We start from the raw sequence: 27,713 nt of genomic DNA, 5'->3' as shown, positions 1-27,713 counted from the left end.
CAGATGGCATGGATTGGGGGGGGGGGGTGACAGGCATGGCATTAGAGGTTAGCATATGATGATTAGATTAAAGGTGAATGAGCGTGACTAGTAGAGTGTAACAGAACTCCATATCATGTCCACTACTATTCACTGTGTATATTAATAATATAGGGAAATATTTAATGGAAGATATTCAGTTGTTTGCTGATGATGCAAAACTGGATAGGGCAATTCTTGATAAAAGTGATGTAAATATCCTGTAGGATGATTTAAATAAATTGATAGTGTGGGAAAAGGACATTGGTTGCCAATTTAATTTTGCAAAATGTAAGGTAATACACTTTGGGATGAAAAAATTACATACTTTATCCTATTGATGGTACTGGATTTCAAAAAATTGTTGAGCGTAGGAATCTGTGGACAATGTGAACAGGGATTTGAAGTTCAGCAGACATATTCCAAAAGTTGACAAAATAGCTGCTCAAAGGATTACTTGGATGTTGAAGAACCTATTTTGACAAGTAAAAGAGAAGTTATTAGCCCTCTTTATAAGAGTATAATTCATCTGCATCTGTAATACTGTGCATTAGATCACTTGGGTTACTTGATATCACAAGTTGATCGAGGGGATTTAGAGAAAAGTGAGCAAGCTGTTGGCAGGTCTGCAGAATGTTCCCTATGTGAATGGATTCAAGGTGTATATCTTGCAGAGTTTATTATTATTATTATTATTATTATTATTATTATTCAGGCCTCCATGGAGTCAAAAGACTCATCATGGGAGGTCCTTCCTAAGAAACACAAAGTTTCTTAGGATGGCCCCTTGTCATCACTCCTTCCTGCTGTTCAACCAAGCAAAAGAACTCCCCAGTGTCAACCCTGTAACCACCTCTCAACAATTTAAAAGTCTCAATCATATCACTTCTCCTTCTTCTATCCACAAAACTCTGCAGTCCACATTCCCTTAGCTGATCCTCATAACTAACATTGTATAGTCCTGAAACCATCTTTGTTATCTGCCTTTGTACAGTCAATTTATCCCCTTCAAATCCTGAGGACCAAATCTGAGAACAATAGTCTAAGTGAGGTCTGATCAGAGTTTTATACAACGGAATGATAACCCTTTTATCTCTGCAGGTCAGTGTCCTTCTGTCGACGCAGTTAGCCTGGTGGCTATGCGCTTCGCAACCATTTGCCTGGGGAAGGAGTGTCCTAGGTTCAATTTCTGTCGGTGACGTGAGGGACTTTAGGATCTTCCTCAGCCATAGCCAAGTTAGCAGGTCTTGGGCATGGCCAGCAGGGTTTTTTTCACGAGTTTATCTGGGGTTTTTCATCCCGCAACTAGGCAAACCGGCCCCGTGAACACACACGGATGTACAGTCATAAATACTTAACCCCCCCATGACAGGGCTCAACACTGCCCCAGTAGGGAGGGGGGAGAAAAAGGGAGGAAACTCCATACGAATAAATAAATAAAATGTCCTTTTCATTATTGCAGCAATCGTCTGTGTTACCGTCACCACCTTTGCAATATGTCCCATAAATTTCAGGTTTTTACCAATCATCAACCCCAGATCTCTTGTCTCCCCTTCTTCCTCCAGTATAACTCTTCCCATAGAGTATGCAGCATATATTGATGTGTCCCAAACCTCAAGACCTTGCATTTTGCTGCATTAAACTCATACCCCATTCATTTGCCCATCTATCTAGCTTATTCAAATCCTCTTGCAGGACTACCACATCTGCATTAGTACTAATAACCCTTCACAGCTTCACATCATCTGCAAACAACTGAATATCCCCCTGCAATCCACTGACTGTCATTGATATAAAGACTAATAAATATAGGTCCTAGTACTGAGCCCTGTGGGACCCCACTTGTAACCCTCTACCTCCTTGAAACTGCCCCACCATACACAACTCTCTGATACCTATCAGACAGCCAATCCTGAATCCAGTTGACCAATCTGACATCCAGACCCATGTGCTGCAACTTAAATATCAGCTTATCATGTGGCACCCTGTCAAATGCCTTTGTTAAGTCTAAGAAAATGCAGTATATGCCTTTCCCTCATCTAATGCTCTTGTAACTTTATTATAAAAGGCTAGCATATTGCTAAAACAAGAGTGCCCCTTCAAAATCCATGTTGACTCTCACGGATAACATTACCCTCATCTGGCCAATCTGTATACAGTCCCTCACTACTTTCTGCAAGATCTTAACAACTACTGATGACACACAAACTGGCCTATAACTAGACACTTCCAGTCTGCTACCGCCTTTATGACAATGGCACTATCTTACCTTCCTTTCATTTCCTGGATACCTTTCCTGCAGCCAGACTTTCATTGAAAAGCCAGGTCAAAGGAGGTGGCAGTTCCTTTGCACATTCTCAAAACTCCTGATGAAATACCATCCACTCCTAAAGATTTACTGACATCCAGATTACTCAATATTTGGAAAACTCTCCTCCTGCACCTCTAAACCCTGAACCTGCACTATCCCTCTAGTATTAAAACTTCCTCCAGGATGAAATACTCCAATATAGTGCTCATTGAACAACTCTGCTATGTCCTCTGCATCAGTCACTCTATTCCCATTTTTATTCCACATTGTCATTCTTCCATAGTTATTTCTCCCTGGCCACATAGCTAAAAAATTCCCTAGGATTTTCTTTGGATCTTAGGGCTAGTCTATTCTCATATTCCAGTTTTGCCTTCCTTACCATACTAGTCACTCTCCTAGCCTGTGTCTTATATTCTTAATTCATCTTCTCTTCACCTCTGTCTCCTTATATCTCTTCCATAGCCTCTGTTTCGCATGCAGTTCCTGTTTAATATTGTTTGTCATCCAAACTGTGTCCTCTTCTTCACTTGTGGAATACAGCTTAATATTGCTGCTAACAAATATTCCTTCACAATTTCCCTAGCAATAATGATATCCCATCCTTCCAATTCCTCCATCCAGGATATTTCCCCAAGTTGAGATCTCAGACTATTATAATCACCTCCCTTATAATTCCACATCCGTTCCCATCTCTTTGTCTCTCCTGCATGTCTATTCATCTTCAAAGTCAAAACCACATGTTCACTCTCTCCAACTGGTGAGAGAGATGTCATCTCAGTTATTATCGACTCTTCTGATGTTATGACTGGCCAAATCCAAAACTCTTGAATCTCTTGTTTCCTCTGTTACATGTTGCCTAAGACGTTTGTCTCTCAAGAATTCTAGAAATTCCATTCCCTTATTGCTAGATGGATCTTCTTCTCCCCAATTTATACAATCCTCACTCTGTAGTTAAAATCTCCCACAATAATCTTTCTTCTTGCACTTGCCAAGCTCAACTGTCTAAACATCTCCTCGGCCCCACCCCTCTGTGCTTCTTGGTTTGTAGCAACACCCCACTTAATATCCCATCTTGCCTATCTCTACCTCACACCAGAATGCTTTCAGAATCATTAGTGTCACTGCTTCCAAATCCTCCACTCTTAGAGGATATAAGTCGTCACTTATCATAAGCAGTACTCCTCCACCACCTTGCTTTCCCTTTCTATCCTACCGAAAAATGCTGTACCCTGCTACTTCTATTCCTGTTATTATCTCTTCTTCTGTCAACCACGTTTCAGTGATCCCAATAATCTTTGACCAGACTGATGATATCAACGCCACCAGTTTCTCTCCTTTATTCCAGATACTCCTGGCATTAGTATAAAGCATAAAAATGTCACTATTTCTATACCCAGCATTATCTCCTCTAGACTCCACGAGGCTCAGTGCTACCTGATATTGTTCCCCCCCTTCTCCCAAGTACCCTTTTGCACTAGAGGCCACTCCTCCTACCATACACTGTGGGCATTCTAGTTTCTCTGCACTGATACACTGACTCATTCAGAACAGCAATCTCTCCAGATACCTACATCCTTCCTCATTCAAATGCAAGTGGTCTCTCGCATACAATTCGAGAGACCACTTGCATTCCTCTGTCCTCAAACGCTCTCCAAGCATCCACATATTCCAATTCTCTCCTCTGACCTCTGACACATTCTCTCTATTATGTTATTCAATATTACTCCTCTTCAGCTCAGCTCGTCACAATTGTACGTAGGCAACATGCACACTATCTTTCCTCTCTGCATCTTCTTTCATACTACCTCAAGCAAGAATTTCATTTCTCTTGCTGCCCAATTTACATTACTTCTCAAGTCATTTGTTCCTACCATCACAATCATCTCATCCACCCTTTCACCCCTCTTAATTGCCATAGCCCCACTTTCTATTGTTCCTTCAGTCAAACACTCCTCATGCATCCTATCTTGCACACCACAGATCATTGAGTCACCATACACTACACCTCTTACCATTCTAATCGTTTCCATTCTCTCCTCTTCTGTCATTCCCATAAGTCTCTCTGATTCCCCCCTCTTTCACTTATCCTATTCTCTCCTCTTCTATCATTCCCATAACTCTCTCTCATTCCCTCTCTTCTACTGTTCCCATTCTCTCCTCTTCTTTCATTCCCATACCTCTCTCTCATTCCCTGTCTTCTACTGTTTCTATGCTCTCCTACACGATCATTCCCAAACCCCTTTCTCATCCCCTCTCTCCTACTGCTTCTGTTCTCTCCTCTGCTATCATTCCCAAAACTTTCTCTCACTCCTACTCTGATTTGCCTTGTATACATCTCTTCCATTCTTCTAATCTCATCTTTCATACTTCTTATCTCGTTCATAAGATATTCCACCTCCTCTTTCAGCTAATCTATCCCTCTCTGCAAGTTAGTCACTCTTACTTGCCATTCATTTACCCAATCAAAACCATCTCTGTAAACTTCATAGTCATTCAAGCCTTCCACACTCCCAACTCTTATTTTCTGATTAATACTTCACTCGTCATTCTCTCCTATCACACTACTTGCCTCACATTCATCATTCTCTCCTATCACATTGCTCGTCTCCCATTCATCATTCTCTCCTATCACACTACTTGTCTCCCAACATTCATTTCCCATTCCTGAAGCAATTAGGTCAGTTATCGATATATATATATAATTCCTAATTTCCTCCCACTGTCTGCATTTTGCACATATACGCTCTCCCCCTTCTCTCACTCGCCACATATCCAACTCCCGGGAAGCATACATGCCGTAAAGTCCTGTATTATATTTATATTATAATAGAGTTCTTAAATGGCAGAGGACTCGGTGACATGCCATTTGTGATTGCAGTTGCGTCTGCCATCATTCCTTACTGCCAAGTATGTAACTACTAAACTAATCGCTAAAAAATATATATGAACAGTGTATCACAGATGTATATATAAATAAATAAATGCTAAATATAAACATATATATATATATATATATATATATATAATATATATAAATATTACGCTATATTCAACTATACTAGATAACGACAACTTATCTTCTCTTCCACCGCAATGCTGCCGACTGTGACTTTGACCTCGCCTTCTCAGTAACCCAACGAAACTCGGTAACAACGAAACTCCAAAAGCACAACCACTATATAACACTTGTGTTACTGAGAAAAAAATGTAGCACAATTCACAAAAGAATTTACACTATACACTGTTTAAAAAAACACTTTTCCCTACCACAGCTCAAATCACCCGCCACGTGATTCAGCGACCACAGTGCCCTGGGAGAATTATATACGGTGATATTCTTAGACTTTGCAAAAGTGTTTGATAGATTACCATATTGATACGTTGGTATACAAGCTGCAGAGGATGGGAATAGACAGTATATTGATTAGATGGATCAGAGATTGGCTCTCTGAATGATACAGCAGGTTGTGTATGATGAAGCAGCGTCGCAGAAAGGAAGAGTGATCAGTGGCGTGCACCAGGGTTTTGTTCTTGGGCCCCTGCTGTTTAATTTGTTTGTAAATGATATATCACGTGGACTGACTGGGAATCTTCAGCTATTTGCTGATGATGCAAAGTTAGGAAGAATTATAAGTAGCATTGCTGATGCTGAAACCCTTCAGGAAGATTTGAATAGACTTTTTACTTCAACAAAAGAGTGGGGTTGTAGTTTTAATATCACTAAGTGCAAGGTGTTGCATTATAAGGCTATGTACTATATTGATGGTGCCATATTGATGGTATAGAAGGCATATTGCTAGGGTTGCAAAGGTTGCGCATTGTAGTGCTGCTGTGATAAAAAGTACTCTAACATGCATGCATAAGGAAGTGGTTGTGCCACTGTATTAGGCACTGGTCAGACTACATTTGGACTATTGTGCTCAGATTTGGTCACCTGGTTTTCAATGTGATATGGAGACATTTGAGAGGATCCAGAGACACGTGACTAAGACAATATCAGAAGTTTGGAATGCTGGCTATGGAGAGAGGTTGAAAAGATGTGGATTGTAGAGTTTGGTGGATAGGAGGAAGAGGTGATATGATAGAGATGTTTAAGTTAGTGAGAAGATTTTTTACATGGAGAATTGTCAGTGAATGGAATGCATTACCAGAATGTGTTGTTAATGCAAGGAGTTTTAAGGACTTTAAGATTCTATATGATAAATATGTTGATAGTTGAATGAACCTCCCATGATGATTCTGTCGACTCCATGGAGGGTGTAATAACAATAATAATAATAATTGAATAATTGTTGGACAAATGTAGTCTGATTATCAGTATTTTGATATGAAAATCAGCAATAAAAAAGGCTACAGCAAGAAATCTCAACCACATTTTCAGTTGTGAAACCTGTAGAACAGGTAATACATTTTAGATTTTAAGATAAAAATTGCTACCTTGATTTTTAGTGAAGCTGGCAAACTAAATATGAAAACATGGAACCACTATCCATTCATATGATGTAATAGAACTGGCGGAATTTCTGTAATTAACTAAGACACACATATCAAAGGTGAAGGTTGGACATATTGTTAATTAAAATAGTTAACAGAAATTTAACTTAGCTTACTTATCCTTGCATTTCAAAAATAATCATGGCTAACCAGGCAGTTATAATTGGTTAAATTGAATTTCCTGTTGTCCTCTTAGTTTTGTACACTGAAGGTCTTTTGAGTTTCTTAAAACAGAATATATGTTAATTAAATTAGTTTTAGTTTTGATATTTAATTTAATTTAATGTTAACCTGTATACTGTGGTGATAGGTTTCTTTCATAAGCTGTACATCCATCTAACTATTCATAAAGTTTGCAGAAGAATAGTTAACTCTGGCAGCATGCAGTAGTAGTAGGGACTTGCATTGTAAGGGAATTATATTTAGTTATAGCATTTGAGTATGTGATTATAAGCTAGGTGTCTGTGTTTATATCGGTTGCAGAGATCATGTATTTCTAACTTAGAAAGCAGCCAGATACATGGGAAAATGGCATATGCAGAACTATCCTGTAGTTACTATGATGAATTTCATTATTATTATTATTATCCTAAGACTATCCATGAGGTCTTTTTGTCATACATACAGCTCATCACACTGCACCTTAAACACACTCAAATTCTCTGCAGACACCACCCTCTCAGGCAAGCCATTCCAATCATAAACAGCTCTGCATGCAAAAAATGTGCTCCCCCCCCCCCCCACTCACACCCTTCTTATACAGCTTCCAAGGATGACCTGGTTGTCCCCTGATCTCCCGCCATTTTATGAAAAAACTCTTCAACATTGATTCTATAACAACCCCCTTACCAACCTGTACGTCTCTATCATATCACCCCTCTTCCTCCTATTCACTAGACTTTGTAGATTTATCTTCTCAACCTTTCCTCATATTTGACATTCCAGAGATCAGAAACTACCTTAGCCAATTGCCTCTGGATCCTTTCTAACATCTTTTCATCCTTTTGAAAACCAGGTAACGAAATCCGTCCACAGTAGTCCATGTGTGGCCTAATCAGAGTCTTATACAATGGAACAAGCATCTCCTTACTTCTACAAGTCAGTGTCCTACACATCATTCAAAGAATTCATTGTGTTGTCCTCACAATTTTTGCAATGTGTTCCCTACATTTCAGATCCTTATCCACTATCACCCCAAGACTTTTATTTCTACTACCTCCAACAATATATCCCCACCAAGTGTAAATTCCACATCCCATCTTTGCTTCCTAAATTTTAAAACCTTGGATTTTGTAATATTTAACTTGCATCCCCCATTTTCATACTCATTCACTCAATCTATTGAAGTCGTCTTGTAAGCCACAACATCTTCTCTACATAGTTCATCCCAACTTGGCATCATCTGCAAACAACTGAATATCCCCATCGAAATCCCTGGAAGTTGTAAAAGGAAGGTGTGAGCAAGAGGGTGAGGAGTGGTTTCTTTGCATGGAGGGTGATTGAACTGTGGAATGCATTGCATGATAGAGTGGTGAGAGCAAGAAACCACTAGTATGATTAACATACAGGTTAAACAGCAATGGCCCTCAAACATACCCCTGAGGCACGCCACTTGCGACTTTCCTCTTCTGGGATATTGCTCCCCTATACACGACTTGCTGATACCTATCAGATGATCAGTCTCCGATCCAATACGCTAATCCAGCGTTTCTCAAACTTCAGATATCTGCGTACCCCTTCTTAAATTTTCATTATTACCAAGTACCCCCTTATCAAAATAATAATAAATAAATAAAGTATATTACATTGTAAATGTCCATTTTATTTAAATTTATATGTTTATGTAAACAAAAAATATGATCTATCTTTAATAGAATAAATGAAAAGGAACCTATTCCTTTTCATTTGAAAGGAAATGAAAAGGAATAGGTTCCTTTTCATTTCCCATCCATGAAAATCCACATTTCAAGTAATTCATATCATACTTATGAAAGTTTTTCATCTTCTTCCTAGTTCCTCTAGAGATGTCAGACAACACACCGTTATCAATTTCATTTGATCCAGATACAATATCAACATTTTCTTGTTGCTTACAGCTACTTGTATTTGCTATATTGCTCTCTTTTGTGTGTTTTATAAATCCAGTCTTTAACCAATGATCCATACATAAGAATATGAAAGCTAAAAAATTACTGTATTTACTCAAATATAACTCACACTTTTTTCCCAAAATTAAAGCTAAAAAATCGTGGTGCGAGATATATGCATGGATTTTCAGAAACTAACATTTTCAGAAAAAAAAATGAAAATGGTGTGACTTACCAAGAAGCCTATTCACTATCACTACTTTTGGCATCAAGAACAGTTTCCTTGTGTGCAACATCAAAGTCATCTACCCAAATAGCTTCATCTTCTTTCCCGTTATTTCAAGCAAAATTTACCCATAATTTACAAGACTTAAGATACGTAATGAACAATCCTTCACAAATGACTAATGAGAAATAAAAGCAGAGAGCGAAACGGACAGCAATGGTAGGCCAGTAGAGATAGAGCAGCTATGAAGTGCATATGATTTGTGCGGTATTAACAAAAGATCGCGTGAACCAAAGACAAAGGCAAGTCAATAGTTGAGTTGAAATGCTCATTCTCTTCAACCGAATTCCATAATATCTGAAACACATTCACTATATATTTCTTAGTTTTGACACATTCACGATGAGGTGGTGTCAAGCAAAACCATATGTTGCACTGGCAACATATGGTTTTGCTTGAATCTATACAGCAGTTTCGTTAGAGCAGAGATGTTATTCATTAGTTAGTGCCATTTTTATCCCAGTTCTCTAATTGCACTATTTGTTGAGAAATATGATACACAGACTGCAAATGTCTCTCTATCTTATTCAGTGATACAATAAAACTACTTGTTTTTCTTGTGTCTTCAGTATAGTGATGCTGTTGGAGAGGGCTTGTTGTTTATTGCAGGGAGCGAGTTACTATCGCCACGACGTTCGCGGCCTGGCGATAGTAACTCACAATTTGAATAGGAGAATTCATACATAATATATACTGTATTTGCCAGCATATAAGATGCACTTCTTTTCTTTGAAAATAGGTCTGAAAAGCAGGGTGCATCTTATACACCAGTACTCAGTTTTTTATTACTTTCATTTCTGGAAATTTTCTCTGTTCCGAGTTATGCTGTTTCTTTCTTGCTTCCTTGCGGTGTGTGAGAGCATTCCAGTTACATTAGTTATGTATTCCAGTAACTGGAATACATTCTAGTATTCCAGTTATGGATAGATAACATCTGGACTAACAGCTCTGGTTTACTGTTGAAGAAGCCTGCCCTGCTAGTATGGGATCAATTTCATTCTCACAGAACAGAAGATGTTAAAAATAAGGAATTGAAAACTCATTTAGCTGTAATTCCAGGAGGTCTAACTAGTCAGCTTCAATCTTTAGATGTCTGTATTAATAAACCATTTAAGGGATTTATGAAGAAGAAGTGGAATGCTGCATCCAGAAGACTGCTGGATGCAGCCTTCAGATTTTGAGGTTACAGCATCAGGAAGAGGCCTAGCATTTTGCACGTTTGTGAGTGGGTCAAAGCTTCATGGGATGCTGTGAAAACTGAGACAGTGGTTAAATCATTTAAGAAGTGTGGCATTAGTAATACACTGGGTTTTACAGAGGACAATTTGTTGTATGAGGACTGAGATTCTGATTTAGAAGAGGTTTCAAGTGTCTCTCATTTAGCTCTGGAGATGAATTTCTGGGTTTTGACGAAGAAGATTAAAAGGTGGGTACTCTTTCCTAGTTAGATTAGGGTATTTGTTGAAAGTAGACCTACTTATTACTTTATATTTGAAATACTGTAAATTCATTATAATATTCAGTGATAAAGTTTTTTTTCCTAAAAAATGTGTACAAAAAAAGGGGGTGCGTCTTATACGCTGACAAATATAGTAATTTATTGAGAAATATATATGTTTAAAATAATTCTTTTTTTCTTAATAATGATTCCATGCATTAATGATGCATAGCCAAAAATTGCCATGTCCCCCCCCCCCCCCTGAAGACCTTTCATGTACCCATGGGGGTACGCTTACCACACTTTGAGAAACACTGCACTAATCTAATATCTAGCCCTACCTGCTCTAGTTTGACTATCACCTTATCATGTAGTAATCTATTAAAATCTTTTGCAAAATCTAAGTATACTACTATGTATCCCTCTCCTCTGTCCAATGAAGCCGTCACATTATTGTAATAAGTAAGTAGATTACTGAAATATGACCTCCCTTTAGCAAATCCATGCTGTCCATCAAAGTTAATACCATTGTTGTCAACTCAATTCTGGATCCTAGCTCTCATCAACTTCTCCAGACCTTAATCACAACATCTGACACACAAATAGGCCTATAATTTGATGCTTGAGTTATATTTCCTCCCTTATGAAGCGGCACAATGTTTTTAAGTTTATCATCTTCTGAATTTAACATAAGTTACCCTACAAAGACATTTTAAAAATTAAAGATGTTTTATCTTCAAATAATACTGCTTGATTCCTGTCACTTTTTATTTGTCTAATTTTTGAATGTTTTACAGACCAGTTCACATTGCAGCTAAACATGGAGGGGATGATATGCTGCCATTTAACCAAGTTTTGCAATCACAGGAAGGTGGAAAAATAGTAAACACTTTGAAGGATTACATGTATTACATACAGATTAAAAGGTTGCTATATGTCTTATTATTAATATATTTTAAAAGTAACAATCCAGTTTTTAATATTTATTTACATTACTGTTTTGACATATGGTCATTTAACATTTATTAAGGTTATGCAAAGTGGAAATATCAGGAAATCTAAGTGCAAAATATTAGGTATGACTTTCTAAAAGAGTAGCACTTTGCATAACCTTCAGAATCATCACTCATCAGAATGGATTACATTCAGTGGTGAGCTATGGAAATTTTAACAAAGGTCTCACATCGGCAAGCAAAAAAAACCGCTGTATTTCACACAAAAACTTATTAATACAGCTTGTGTACCAATGCTGATCAAAAAGTATGAGGAGATAATCAACCTGTAAAGGCTATCATTTTTAAAGAAATATTTCATGATCTAAACATGAAATATTTGCACAAAATCAACTGTGTTAATTTATCTTACATAAGAAAAACATTTTTTAATTATCAAAATATAATAAGAATAAAATCTTTTATAATCGCACGTATGCAATAGTCCGCATTTTTTATAAACAAAATAAATTTGTTTTGTTTGTGCTAGAAGTTTTTATGACAAACACTCTATAAATAATAAATAAATATTATCTAAACACAGTAATATTGAAATACGTTATATTTCCTGTTTGTTTTTATACTTCAAGTGATAATCAATGGTACCAATATCACGTGGCATTATTTTATAGTACTATTTATTTATATGTGATTACCAAAGTGAATTCTTATTTGTAAAATGGTAGTAACAGTAACTTTAATATTTTATTTAATAAAATCACTTGGTTAGGTTACCATATGAGTTTGTTCCTTAATATATTTTAAAAAAAAATTTTTTTTTTTTTGAAAAATAAAAAAGTAAACAATAAGAACAAAGGACACACAAATATGAGAAAAATTTAACAAAGGGCTCAGCAAGCCCCTTATAACTCACCACTAATTACATTACTTATAGCTTTATAATGGTGAGCCTTATAGTTCACCACTGATAAAATCTGCTTCAAATGCACAATGATCTGTTGTTATCTACAACTAGCGAAGGTTGGTCGATTGGTAGAGCCTCTGCTACTAATGGCTTGCAAAAAGTTAAGGAGGTTTAAGCACGGTTAGTAGTTAGAAGGGGCCCAATCATTCAATGGTGTTGGCACATTCTCTCTCAATGCGTCTTTGGACTCCCTGGAGGTGTCACATTATAATAATTATAATTATATTTGTGTTATCTACAAATTATATTCCATTTAATTCTTTTTTCCAGTTTTATTTGTCTAATTCTTGATTCCTGATATATTATTATTATTATTATTATTACACGACACCTCCAGGGAGTCCAAAGACTCATCGAGGGATATATATATAGTTGTTCTGTGCCCATTTTGGACCAACACATTATAACATCTTTTCCTCACAACTTGCTATGAGGAAAAGACATTGCTAATGCATTGGGAATGGTTAAAACTTTCACATGTGCTATTTATTTTTTTTAGCTGAAAACTTCCTTGCTTCACACATCCACTCCTTTCAGTAACATGTGACCTTTCACCAGCTGGTAAAAATGTTGACACTTCATTTATAAAATTTCTCAGACTAATGGAAATAAACACTTTACATTTGTTCTTAACCCATTGTGTATGTCTGATATTTGCAGTAGATAAAATAAATAAAATAAAACAAATTATCTAATTGGAATTTTTAATTAGAATTAGAAAATTGAAGCTAGGGATTTGGGGAGGGGAGTGAAAAGGCAGCTGAAATTTGGAGGACTACTACAGAAGTGTGCAAAATGCCTCAAATGTCATTTATATGTTGTAGTTTTCTTACTCATCCATTCAACTTCTACCTGATTTATAGTTCTAACTCTTGCTATGCAATCTAATATTTCCCCTCAAAACCCCTTGGCATTTCTTGAGCACTGCCGACATTCTTCTCTTCTTTATTTTTCCATGGCACTTCTCCAGGTATTAGTATCCTGTGAGGGGGGGGAGAGCATGTGTGCTCAGAAGTGATTATTGTTTTATTATTATTATTATTTAGGCCTCCATGGAGTCAAAAGACTCATCACAGGAGTGGTGAGTCGTTTGACTCACCTAGGAAACACAAAGTTTGTCTTTCCTAGAAAACACAAAGTTTGTCAAGACTCATCATGGGAGGTCCCTCCTAGAAAACACAGTCTATCATACCACTCCTTAAACTCATTGACCATACTTGCTCTCACCACTCTCTCAGGCAATGCATTCCACGGTTCAACCACCCTCCATGCAAAGAAACCACTCCTCACCCTATTGCTCACAGTTTCCTTTCGTTACTTCCAGGGATGGCCTCTTCTAATCACTCCTTCCCACTGTTCAACCAATCAAAAGAACTCCCTAGTGTCAACACTAACCACTTCTCAACAGTTTAAGTGTCAATCATATCACCTCTCCTTCTGCCAACCAAACTCTGCAGCCCACATTCCCTCAGCCAATCCTCATAACTAACATTGTACAGTCCTGAAACCATCTTTTTTATCTGCCTTTGTACCCATTCCACAGTTAATTTATCCTTCAAATCCTGGGGACCAAATCTGAAAACAATAGTCTAAGTGTGGTCTGATCAGCATCTCATACAATGGAATAATAACTCTTTTATCTCTGCAGGTCAGCGTCGTTCTCATTGCAGCAATCCTCTGTGTTACCTTCACCACCATTGCAATATGTCCCCTGAATTTCAGGTTTCTATTGATCATCAACCCCAGATCTCTTATCTCCCCTACTTCCTCCAGTACAACTACAACAGAGTATTCACTGTCCCTTCGATGTGTCCCAAACATCAAGACCTTACATTTTGCTGCATTAAACCGAAACCCCCATGCATTTGCCCATCTCGAGCTTATACAAATCTTCTTGCAGGGCTACCACATCTGCACTATTACTAATAACCCTTCCCAGCTTCACATCATCTGCAAACAACTGAATATCCCCTTGCAATCCACTGACAGTGTCATTGATATAAAGGTTAAACAATATAGGTCTAAGTACTGAGCCCTGTGGGACCCACATGTAATCCTCTGCCTCCTTACAACTGTCCCACCATACACAACACTCTGATGACTATCGGACAACCAATCCTGAATCCAGTTGACCAACCTGACATCCAGCCCATGTGCTGCAACTTAAATATCAGCTTATCATGTCGCACCATGTCAAATGCCTTCGCTAATTCCAAGAAAATGGCAGTATATTCCTTTCACTTATCTGCTGGTCTTGTAACTTTATTATGAAAGGCTACCATATTACTAAAACAAGAGTGCCCCTTCACAAATCCACGCTGACTCTCACAGATAACATTACCCTCATCTGCCCAATGCTGTATATGGTCCCTAACTGATTTCTTCAAGGTCTTAACAACTACTGATGACACACAAACTGGCCTATAATTAAACACTTCCAGTCTGCTACCACCCTTATGCAATGGCATTATCTTACCTTCCTTCTATTCCCCTGGACACCTTTCCCATAGGCAGACTTTCATTGAAAAGCCAGGTCAAAGGAGCCATCTGTTCCTTAGTCCATTCTCTCAAAACTCGTGGTGAAATACCATCCAGTCCCACAGCTTTACCAACATCCAAAGTACTCAGTATTTGGAACACACTCTTCTCCTGTACCTCTAAACCTCAGACCTGCCCTGTTCCTCTAGTATTAAAATTTACTCCTCCAGGATGAAATACTCCAATAAAGTCATAGTGGAATTAAACAATTCCACTATGTCCTCTGCATCAGTCACTCTATTCCCATTTTTATTCAGCAATGTCATTCCTACACACTCATTTCTCCTCCTACTAGCCACATAGCTAAAAAATTCCCTAGGATTTTCTTTCAATCTTAGGGCCAATTTCTTATCATATTCCAGTTGCACCTTCTTTACCATACTAGTCACTACCGTATTGTTTGTCATCCACTTTACACCAAATTGTGTCCTCTTCTTCACTTGTGGAATACAGCTTACTATTGCTGCTAACCAATATTCCTTCACAATTTCCTAAGCACTGATGATATCCCAGCCTTGCAATTCCTCCTTTCATGAAACTTTCCCAAGTTGATGTCTAAGACTATTATAATCACCTAGCTTATAATTCCAAATACATTCCCATCTCTTTGATACTACTGCATCTCTGTTCATCTTCCGAGTCAAAACCATAGGTCACTCTCTCCAACTGGTAGGAGAGATGTTATCTCAGTTATTATCACCTCTTCTATTGCTATGATCAAATCCAAAACTCTACAGCCTCTTGTTCTCTCTATTACATGTTACCTAAGACATTTGTCCCTCAAGAATTCTAGAAATTCCATTCCCTTATTGCTACATGCATCTTCCCCGCCAATTTATACTGCTGTAGTTAAAATCTCCCATAACAATCATTCTTCTTTCACTTGCCAAGCGTAACTGTCTAAACATGTCCTGGTTCCCATCCTCTGTGCTCTTTGGTTTGTAGCAACATCACACTAAATATCCTGCCTTACCCACCTATACCTCACACCATATGCTTTTAAAATCATTAATGTCACTGCCCACCAAAGCATCCACTCTTAGAGGATATAAGTTTCACTTATCATAAGCAGTACTCCACCAGCACGCTTTTCCTTCCTATCCTGCCAAAAAATTCTGTACCCTGCTACTTCTATTCCTGTTATTATATCCTCTTAAGTCAACCATGTCTCAGTTATCCTAATAATCTTTGGCCAGGCTGATGCTATAAGCAGCACCAATTCCTCTCCTTTATTCCAGATACTCCTGGCATTAATATGAAGCATAAAAATGCCACTGTTTCTATATCCAGCATTATTCCCTCTATACTCCAGTGGGCTCAGCGTTACCTGATGTCGTCTCCCTACTCTCAAATGCCCATTCACACAAGAGGCCATCACTGCTACCATCTACCTTGGGCATTTTAGTTTCCCTGCATTGACACACTGACTGGTTCAGATTATCAATCTCTTCAGATGCCTATGTCCTTCCTCGTTCAAATGCATCGGTCTCTGGCATGCAATTCCTGTCTGTCCTCAAATGCCCTCCAAGCATTCACATATTCCAATCCTCTCTTCTGACCCATTCTAGCTATTATGTTATTCAATGTTACCGCTCTTCTGCTCAGCTCGTCACTATCATACCTAGGCAACACACACATTATCTTTCCTCTCTGTGTCTTCTTTCATACATCTTCAAGCAAGAATCTCATATCTCTCACCACTCAATTTATATTACCTCTCAAGTCATTTGGTCCCACAATCATCTCATCTACCCTTTCACCCCTCTTAATTTCCATTCTTTCTGTCTTTCTGTCTGTGTTCCCCTACATTTCTCCCTTCCTGACATCACTCTATCCCTGGTCCCAGTGCTCCCTCACATTCTTCTCATTCCCTCTCCTACTGTTTCCACTCTCCTCCTTTATCATTCCCATAACGCTTTCTCATTCTTCTACTGTTCCTATTCTCTCCTCTTCTATCATTCCCTCTTTTCTACTGTTCCTATTCTCTCTTCTTCTACCATTCCCATAACTCTCTCTCACTCCTACTCTGATTTGCCTTGCATTCTTCTCTTCCATTAACCTAATCTCATCTTTCACACCTCTCATCTCATTACCTAGAGAATCCACCTGCTCTTTCAACTCATCTGTTTTTCTCTCTCTCTCTGCAAGTCAGTTGGCTGACTTGCAGAGAGAGATGAATGTCTTATTTGCCATTCATCCTCACAATTGAGACCATCTCTGAAAACTTCACAATCATTCAACCTTTCCATACTCCCACTCTCATTATTTTATTCATATTTATCTCACTGTTCTCACCCTCTATCATACTACTCGTTTCTCTACGTGGAGAATCTCCTGCCTCTGATTCAGCAAGGTCAGTTATAGTAATCTCTAACCAAGTTCCTTCCATTGCCTGCATTTCACGCATATACGTATTTCCCTTTCTCTCACCTGCCACATATATAACCAACAGGATGCATACATCCACAAGTCTCGCATGCTACAAAATCCCATATTATATCAATCAAAATGGAGTCCTTGAATGGGGGAGGACTTGGTGATAAGCCTTTTGCAATTTTAGAAAATACAAACAAAACATTTTAGTATACTACATATAAATAAAATAAAACTAAATAATGAAAACTTATGTTATCTTCATCTTCTCTTCCACCGTTATGCATTCGATTCTGACCCCGTCTTCTCGGTAATCAAAATACACACTATAGTGACAACAACTAACTCCAAAAACAACCTGAAGGACACTTGTATTAAAGTAAAACAACTTAGCACAAATCTCGACAGAAGTCACACTGTTCAACGATTGTGAAAGCACTTCTTTCAGCACAGCTCAAATTCCCTCCGTGTTCTCCGGTGACTCTAGTGACCTCCTCAAGTAATCATTAACTACAAACTTTTGTCTTTTCCTGCAATCAGTCTTGAGAGTCAACTTCTCTTGAAAACTTGAGAATGAGCAACACACCCCTGCCCCTGCACCAGACTCTCATAAATCCACCTAGTCTTTGTCTAAATTCTAGAAAGCCTTTCTGGTTCACTCTTTGGCAGCCCTGCCATCAACACCTGACATGTGGAGAAAATACTGGTCCAACAAACAAATCTCTCAACAAACGGCTTCCTGGTAGAAGATCCGTGTGCTCTGCAACCAAGGTTTGCTCTTCCTAGGAAGATTTAGTCATCACTCAACAGGATCAAAACTAACCAGGGCAAATGTGGCTACTTACTACATAAATGGAGGCTGTTAGACCATCTTTATTGTGAATGTTCTTCTGTGACTCAGACGATTACTCATATTGTGAACAACTGTCCAAGGCACCAATTTCACGGGGCGGCCTACAGGACATCCCCAAGGTGATGGATGAGACCTTGGATTGGCTTTCTAAACTGGACATTGACCTGTAGCTTTTCTGTATTCCTTTTGCCATAAGAATAAATAAATAAATAACCACCTGTTATGCAAGAAAAAAAACTACTTTTTTGCTTTTTTACTAATATGATCCTTATTTAGTTTCCAGGAATAATATCACATTCCAACCACACATTTCATCATATACAATATTTTGCCTATATCTGACTGATAGATATTGTTCACCAATTTATATGTCCCAGTCATATCAACTATTTTCTCCTATCTGCCAAGCTCAGAGGAGTACATTTCCTTAATATATTCTTGTATATTCCTGAGACATTCTTAGCCATTTGCCTTTATACTCTCTCTCTCTCTCTCTCTCTCTGATATTTCTAAAACTATAGAATCACACAAGCACCACAGTAAAAAAATGAAATTTATTATGCAGATATTTTGTCTAATGTATCCTAAGACATCATCAGTACAAACAAACAGCAAACAACAACAAGATATTTGAATAAAGAAACAGAGTGCATGTGTTAAATTGCAATTCTTCTATGTATACAGTCATGTATTCATGGGTTAAAAACTGTTGGGCTGAAAATAAATTAAAATAGATTAGTTAAAAATAACGAATAAGAGGTTACAAATTTATTTAATACAGAGAATGGATTACAATTTCCCACACTTTTGGAATGGTGAGGCAGTCATTACGATTGAGGTTAGGTTAACAAAGTATGCATCAGCACTTTCTTTGTATAAATATTCATGTTTATATGTGGATATCCATGCAGCTTGATGTTTCCCCATTGAATCTTGTGGCTAGTAATTTCAATTACATGTTGTGCCAGGCCAAATTTGTGAGGTTTGATAAGCTAGATTATGGTCATGATGTTCAATGATATGTTTATTGGATCTTCCCGTTTGTCCATAGTAAGACAAGTTGCATGAACATGGTACTTGGTATATGCTAGGCAGCATCAGTGGTGACAGTTTGTCTTTTGGAGAAGGCAGCAGGTTATGAATTTGGTTGATGGGTTTATAGGTAGTGATGAGTTTATATTTTTTCAAAATGTTTGCCACACGTTTAGAGATGCTTTTAATATATGATATAGGAGTCCTCTGGGCTTTTTCTTGTCTGAGTTGCTGTATAGGAGAGTAGTTAATTATTTTTGAGTTATTCTTGGATTATAGCCATTTAGCAAGGCTGTTTCTTTGATAGTTTCCAGTTCTTGCTTTAGAGATTCTTTGAGAGCACAAATCTTGTATGCTCTTGACACTAGCAGTTTTATGATGCAGTATTTTTGAGATCAATGGTGTACTCATATATTGTTGAATATAACGACCTGTAAAAGTTGGTTTTTGGTAGACAGATGTGGAAATGGATCTATCTTGCTTATGCTCTGATGTATTCAATGTACTACAACCAAATTGTTGGTTTTGGGTCATCACCCTATATCCTCATATCAAGTTCACACTAGAAAAACAATAATATATAATAGTATATAAAGAATAATAAATAATCCCTGAACTTCAATTCCTTCTCCTTCAACATTCCAGATTCCTTGTTTCCTTCAACTCCTGAAATCCTATGTAGTTTTTCCTTTAATATATAGTTATTTTTGTATTTTATTGTTATTGTTATTATCCAAGACTTCATGCAGTCAAAGACTCATCTAGGAGGTCCTTTTATCATATACACAGCTCATCATGTTGCACCTTAAACACACTCAAATTCTCTGCAGACACCACATGCTCAGGCAAGGAATTCTAATCATTCACAATTCTACATGCAAAAAACCTGCTTCTTACTCCTCTTCTCAGTGGTTCTCTCCCTGGTAGAACCTCTCTAACATTATTGATTCTATAACAACTCCTTATTAACTTGTAGGTCTCTATCATATCTCCCCTCTTCCTCCTATTCACCAGACTCTGTAAATTGCATCTTCTCAATCATTCCACATATTCGACTTTCCAGAGGTCAGAAACTACCTTAGTCAGTCACCTCTGGACATTTTCCAACATTTCTTTGTCCTTTTGAAAACTAGGTGACCAAATCTGGGCACAGTAGTCCATATGTGACCTAATCACTTATACAATGGAACAAGAATCTCCCTACTTCTAAAAGTCAGTGACCTCTGCATCATTCCCATAAGCCTTTGTGTTCTCTTCACAATTTTGGCAATGTGCCCCTAAATTTCAGATCCTTATCCACTATCACCCCAAGATCTCTTATTTCCTATACCTCTGACAGTATATCCCCACCAAGCATAAATTCTACATCCCATTTTTGTTCTCCATATTTTAAAACCTTACATTATGCAACATTGAACTCACATCCCCATTCCTGTGCCGAATCATTCAATTTATTCAAGTCTTCTTGTAAGGCCACAAATTTTCTCTACTCTCCATAGTTCGTCCCAACTTTGCATCATCTGAAAACAATTGAATATCTCCATTCAAATCTTCATCAATATCATTAATACACAAGTTAATCAGTAACGCCCCTAAAACAGACACCTGAGATACACCACTAGTGACCTTCCTTTTCCAGGATATCGCTCCCCCATACACAACTTGCTGATACCTGTCAGATAGATAGTCTCCAATTCAATGCACTAACCTAATATCCAACTCCATCTGCTCTAGTTTGACTATCTACTTATCGTGCGGTAATCTATTAAAAGCCTTTGCAAAATCAAAGTATATTACTGTGTATCTCTCTCCTCTGTCAAAGGAAGCCGTCACCTTATTGTAATAAGTAAGTCATCATCATCATCATCATCAAATTCTTGCCATGTACCCACAAAGGGTGTACAGGATATGATAGTACTACATGAAAATATTATATCATTACTAACTTCCTATCTACAATTTTCCTCCAAATCAGTCTGTTACTTGTCAAGATTCCAACATTATCAGATGTTATATTTCTATCATCTAAGGAACTTTGTACTGTATCAATTAAATTTTTCTTGGTCTTCCTCTGGGTCGTTTTGCTGCTAACCTGGCAGAGAACACTTGTTTTGCTAATCTTTCCTCGCCCATTCTGTTTAGGTGACCATACCACCTGAAATTAGCTCTGCCTAACGCATTCCTGAATGCTGACAATATCAAGTTCTTTCCTAATATCCCCGTTTTTAATATGATACTGCCATTGATGCCATCTGTTCACGCCTATAATCTTTCTCAGGACTCTCATATCTGCGGTCTCTAGTCTTTGGTCAAGTGTTTTACTTCTGACCCAGCTCTCAGATCCATAAGTTAAAACTGGTTTGAACACTGTCTTGAATACAGCTAATTTAGTGTTCCGACTAATTTCTCTCTTATTCCATATGAATTTATTCAATTGACTTCCCACCATACCAGCTTTGCTGATTCTGTTGTCTATTTCTGTATTTAATTTACCATCTTCAGTAAAAATCGTGCCTAAGTAGCTGAAATGTTTTACTTGTTCCACAGGTTCTCCATTCACAACATAGTTGACATTTTCAATGATTCTGCCAATTTTCATTGTCTTTGTCTTTTTATTGCTGACCTTCATACCATATCTATTACAACAACTATTCAATTTAGTTAGAGAATCTTGGAGACTTGTAGCGGATTTATTTAGAAGTATAACATCATCCGCATAAAGCAAAGAGCTGACATTAACATCTCCAATTTTGATATCATGTTTAATACCACTTTCCTTCATAATGTGATCCATATAGATAATGAATATCAGAGGGGATAATGTACATCCTTGTCTCACACCAGATTTAACATTAAACCATCTTCCTGTACTTCCTTCAATTCTAACTGCTGACTTACAACTCAAATAAAGACTAAGTATTGCTTGATATAATGCCCCATTGACACCATATAACTGCAGTGTATTGAATAGCTTCGATCTTGGCACCTTATCATATGCCTTTTCCATATCGACAAAACTTAAATACAGATATTTGTTATATTCCCATGCTTTCTCGACTATTTGTCGTAAAGTGAAGATCTGATCCTGACAGCCTCTGTTTGGCCTGATTCCAGCTTGCTCCTCACCAAGCTTTTCTTCCACAATTCTTCTCAACCGTTTCTCAAGTATACTTGCATAGATCTTGCCTGGAACACTCAGTAGGGAAATACCTCTGTAATTCTCACATTCAGTTTTATTTCCCTTTTTATATATGGGTACTATGAGAGCTCTACTCCAATCATTGGGAATTTGTCCCTCTGTCCAGGCTTTCTGAACTATGCAGTGCAGCCACTGTAAGACTCTTATTCCACCATACTTCAGCATTTCTGGTCGAATACCGTCTACTCCTGCTGCCTTTCCACATTTCAAGCCTTTGATGGCATTTTCTACTTCAAGTATGGATATGTATTCCTGACTGCATGACTGGTCAGTGTTTTTTACCACTGTGCTGTCATCACTGCTTGTTTCATTTAGCAGTTTTTCAAAGTAATTACTCCATACTTCAAGGATATCTTTTTCTCCAGTTTTCATGTCACCTTTATCATCTCTAACTCCTTTTACAGCACTCTTTCCTCCATTCCTAAGCTTCTTCCACAACCTCCAGAATATTTTGCCACCTTCTTGATATTTATTTTCTATATTCTTGGCAAAGTCCTCCCATGACTTTTGTTTAGCTAGTTTTACACAGTGTTTAGCATTCTTGCATTTGTCTCTATATTCTCTAAGGGCACAAGCTGACTTATTTGCCAGGAACTTTTGATATGCTTTCTTCTTTTCCTTTACTGCCTCTTTAACTTCCTGTGTCCACCAGGGAGTTCTGATTTTTTTATCCTTGCAGACAACCTAATCACATGCCTCTCTAGCAGAATCAATCAATGTTTTCTTCAGAGTTTGCCACTGAATCTCCAAGGTTTGATTCCTGTTCTCAAACTCTTTCATTTTCTTTTCAATAATCTTTCTGTATTTGAGTCTACAGTTCACATCTGAGAGCTGCTCAACTTTTATTCGCTTTAAAACTTTCTTACATGTTATTCTTTTCAATATGAAATTCACTTTTATCCTGCTCAAGACTAAATAGTGATCACTTCCAGTTTCAAATCCTCTGTACACTCTGGTGTCCTGCACCTGGGAGAAAACATCACTATCAATAATAACATAGTCAATGAGACTTTTCTTATTCCTAGCCTCTTCTCTCCATGTGAATTTGTGCACATTTTTATGTTGGAACATGGTGTTAGTAATAACCAGTCCATGTCCTGAGCAGAAATCCAACAGATATTTGCCATTATTATTAGCTTTGCTCTTTTCTCCAAATTTTCCCAAAATATTTTTGTATGTCTCACAATCGTTTCTTACTCTGCTATTTAGATCCCCAACAAGGACCAACTTTTCCTTTTTCATTGTGTCAGTTGCTTTTTCTAAAGCCTCAAAAATTTCCTCCACTTCTACCTTAGTAGAACCTTCTGTGGGACCATAGGCACAAATAAGTCTCATTGTCCAGTTCCCCTTTCTCATATTTGCCCACATTACTCTACTTGAGACTGACTGCCATTCAAGAAGATAGGCTAATCCTCGTATTTTGTGCTGAATACTATGGCTACTCCTTCTTTTCCTTGATTGTCATTGCCCGAATATAACATTTTGTATGTATTGCTCAGAAAGATCTCACCAGTTTTGGTCTTTTTTGTTTCAGTCACCCCTATTATGTCGATCTGGTACTTTTCTAATTCCTCAGCAAGCTCCATTTCTTTGCCATTCAGGCTTCTTATGTTGATAGTACCGATCTTTAACTCTGGTGATGTTGAGTTCGGGTTTGTTTTCAGATTTGTTCCAGTAGCTGACTTATCGCTGTTTTCCCTGGTTCCCTGGCGAAAACAACGGGGGCCTTGTTTAAACCTGGCGACGCTCCAGCCGGCATGAAATTTTGTCATGTTGTACCATCATTTTTTATTTTGGTTTAACCAATAAGAATACAATTTGGTCGGCTAAATCCCAAATTGCCAGCCCATCCTCGTTCATTCAGTATCCAAGTAGATACCCAACAGGGTGCACCACGAGAAGGTGAGGATTGGACATTAGGTCAGAAGCCCTGGTCGGTTCTCCGCATTCCTTTAAAGGCTATGTGGAGGTCTCCTCTCAGTTATACAGCTTTGACCCTTAAGCACCCCTAATAAGTAAGTAGAGTACTAAAATATGACCTCCCTTCCATCAAAGGTCATCAAAGATAACACTATTGTTGTCAACCCAGTTCTGAATCCTAGTTTTCATAAGCTTCTAGAACAATTTAACCACAACACCTGATACACAGATAGGCCTATAATTTGATGCTTGAGTTCTATCACCTCCCTTACGAAGCGGCACAATCTTGCCCTCCTTCCACTCCTTAGGAACTTGACCCAGTGCAAGACTCATATTAAAAAATTTATGTCAAGGCAGATGTGAACTCCCTGGCACATTCCTTCAGAATACTTGGTGATATATTATCAAGTCCCAGAGCCTTATTTACATCAAGTTTGCTCGACTCTCCATACACCTCTTGCTCACTTACAAGTGAGCAAGAGGTGTCAATCAGTATCTCCTCTCCATCATCAACTGCTCTCAGTCTTTTCATGAGGTCACATTCACAAGAATGAAAGACTTTATGAACTGTTCATTAAGTATCTCCACTATATCTTCTGCAATAGCTGTCCTTATATGATTTTCTCCAGTCATTGTCAACCTTCCATAATGATCCTTTTTTTTGCTGGCTACATATCGAAAGAACTCTTTAGGATTCTTTTTGGCTTCATTTGCTAACTGCTTCTCATACCTCACTTTTGCTACCCTCACCAACCAAGTCACCCGTCTTGCTTGGTGTTTGTAATCCTCATGAAATGTATTATTACCACTTCTCTTATGCTGCCTCCATAATTCCCTTTTTCTCTGTATTGCATGCTTAATCTCTTCATTCATCCATTTGACACCTACCTTATTTAACCTTCTGACCCTTGGAATACATTTAGACATTGCTTCTACTAGGTAGTTCTTGAATAGCCCCTAGCCCCTAAGCTGCATTGATCTCTTTTCCAGGTAACTCCTCATTCCATGAGGAATTAGCTGGGAAAGAGATCAATGGAAACCAATCTTTGGTTTTGACTGTTGTAATGAAGTAACTGTTATTTAAATTCTGAATCTACTTGATGTATGCTGTTAATATATATGAGGGGGGGGGGGAGCTGAAAAGTTCTTACAAACACAAAAATGATATTAAAGTAACTGACATATTAAAGTAATGTGGTTATATTGATATAACCACAAGAAAGAACATATCTTAAAACCCTTTAACAACACCCATGTTTCATCAAATTGTAATTTGTTCTTTTTCTTTTAAGATGTATCAGAAGACATGTCAGAAGTTTTGAAATAATTCGAAGACATAGAGGTGCAGGCCATCATCAAGTTTTTCATGCTGGAAGAAAATCCTGCAACTGAGATTCACTAAACTTTGTGTGAGACTTTAGGGATATCCAGAAGTTATCCCAGCATATTCAAAGGATGCCAGATGTGTGGCCAAGTTTAAAACTAGGCATCCTGGGACAACAGATGTCCTCCTCCGTGTCAGGAAGATCTTCCACAGTGATCACACCACTGGAAACTGAGCAGAAGCGTGTTGCTTTTGCAGGACAATGCACCTGCATATACTGCTCATGAAACCCAACAGATAATACACAACTTGGACTTTTAGTGTGTTCCTCACCCACCCTATTTTCCAGACCTAGCCTCATCTGACTATTTCCTTTTCCTAGATTTGAAGAAACACTTGCAAGGAACAAAATTTACGACAGATGATGAAGTCATATCTGCAGTGAGGACTGGTTTATGCAACAAGGGAAAGACTTTTTCTCAGAGGATTACAAATGATGCAGCAGCATTGTAAGAAGTGTATAACACTTTACAATGAATATGTAGAATAATATGTAAGTTATATCTTCTATCTCAATTCCTTCATGGTCATTATCACAACTTTTCAGCACACCCTTGTATGAGATCACCGGCAATAAATTATTATATAGTGTATCTCTATTAAAACTGATAATTCTGTTTTTATGAATATGTAAGTTTCTGTGGTTTAGCAGTTCTGTAGATAGCTTCCAGTATTGAGACCATATGTTTTCGATAAATTAAAAGTTTCATAAACTAAAAGTTTCATAAGTTGTCATACTTACATCATCAGTGGTATTAGCAAAAGTTGTACAAAAAAGAAACTAGAAATAATTAATTACACATGTTAGATATTATCAGAACTTTACAATTGGTGCATATAAATAAGTAACCAGAATAAAAATGTTAAATTAATTTCTGTATACGTGTCAGAACAATGCTAGTTGTTGCTGTTGCATTCTTTGGCATCATGTGTCATGTTCTAGGTCTACGGCGGTCAGATTTTTAATGAAAGCGACCAAATTTGGTGTAAAATTAAGTCTAGATTTTTTGTTACATTGGGGATCCTTAGCATTTTAAAGGCTTTCAGGCAGTTAAGACTTTAGAAGAAATATTAATCATAATTTTTGAGTGGTCTAGTTGTTTTTCTGGCACTGAAAAGAATTAGTGAGAGGTTTTAATTTTGTCTTTATTCCCACAGAACATTCCAAAAGCGGACATTATAGCACACATTAAAACATGAATATGCAATCTTCCAAGAGACTCTGCAGACCTTATCTGCATTCAAACATCAGCTTTATTATCAAAACTAAATTAGCTCCTAGAAATACCAAAATTGGAGTTAACAGCTCTTAAAGAATTATGATGAGATAAAAATATAGTAATAGTAATTAAGACATACAAAACATATGTGTTTATAACAACTGCAACAATGGTTATGAACACAGATGAGTACATGAGAAAAATGAACACTATTAAAAGATTCTAGCACCTACTTATCCTTAGACCAGAATCCCTCATAATAAAACTAAGACTTGGTCAAAAAGTTAACTAATTGGCCAGAAGAATTAAAAGAATCTTTGAATCTAAACATCCATTAGTCCTAAGAATTTATGCAGCACCACAAAAAAAAAAAAAAAAAAAAATTCCATTTCGGCTAATTATAGATGGGAGAGTTTCCCTGACCTGAAACATCGTAAAAACCTGATAGCTTCACACACAGGAAAGACAGAATCATATGTGAAGAACAGCTTACATTTTAAGATGAAAAGCCAAACGGCTATTTTTTTCTGGCGAGGTTGATAATAGCTTACATTTTATTTAAAAGGTGAAAGATTTAAATATAAAGCCTTCTGATGTCTTAGCAAGTTTAGATGTAGTCAGTCTTTTCACCAATGTGCCTAGG

At 37.5% G+C, this 27,713-nt stretch overlaps 1 protein-coding gene across 1 annotated transcript in view; it reads left to right on the top strand.

Moving 5' to 3' along the window:
• The window catches only part of LOC150107828 (uncharacterized), a 290,123-nt gene that overhangs the window by 42,388 nt on the left and 220,022 nt on the right, over positions 1 to 27,713 (top strand). Inside the window, exon 2 of the mRNA XM_090391582.1 lies at positions 11,432 to 11,560. Coding sequence (XP_090247708.1) covers positions 11,469 to 11,560 — 92 coding nt within the window. The 5' untranslated portion in view covers positions 11,432 to 11,468. The remainder of the gene's footprint in view (positions 1 to 11,431; positions 11,561 to 27,713) is intronic.

Source organism: Typopeltis vanoorti, chromosome 4 (assembly GCF_054136105.1).
Source record: "Typopeltis vanoorti isolate ZY-2024b chromosome 4, IOZ_Tvanoo_1.0, whole genome shotgun sequence".
NCBI lineage: Eukaryota > Metazoa > Arthropoda > Arachnida > Uropygi > Thelyphonidae > Typopeltis > Typopeltis vanoorti.
This window is presented reverse-complemented; position numbering and strand designations above follow the sequence as displayed.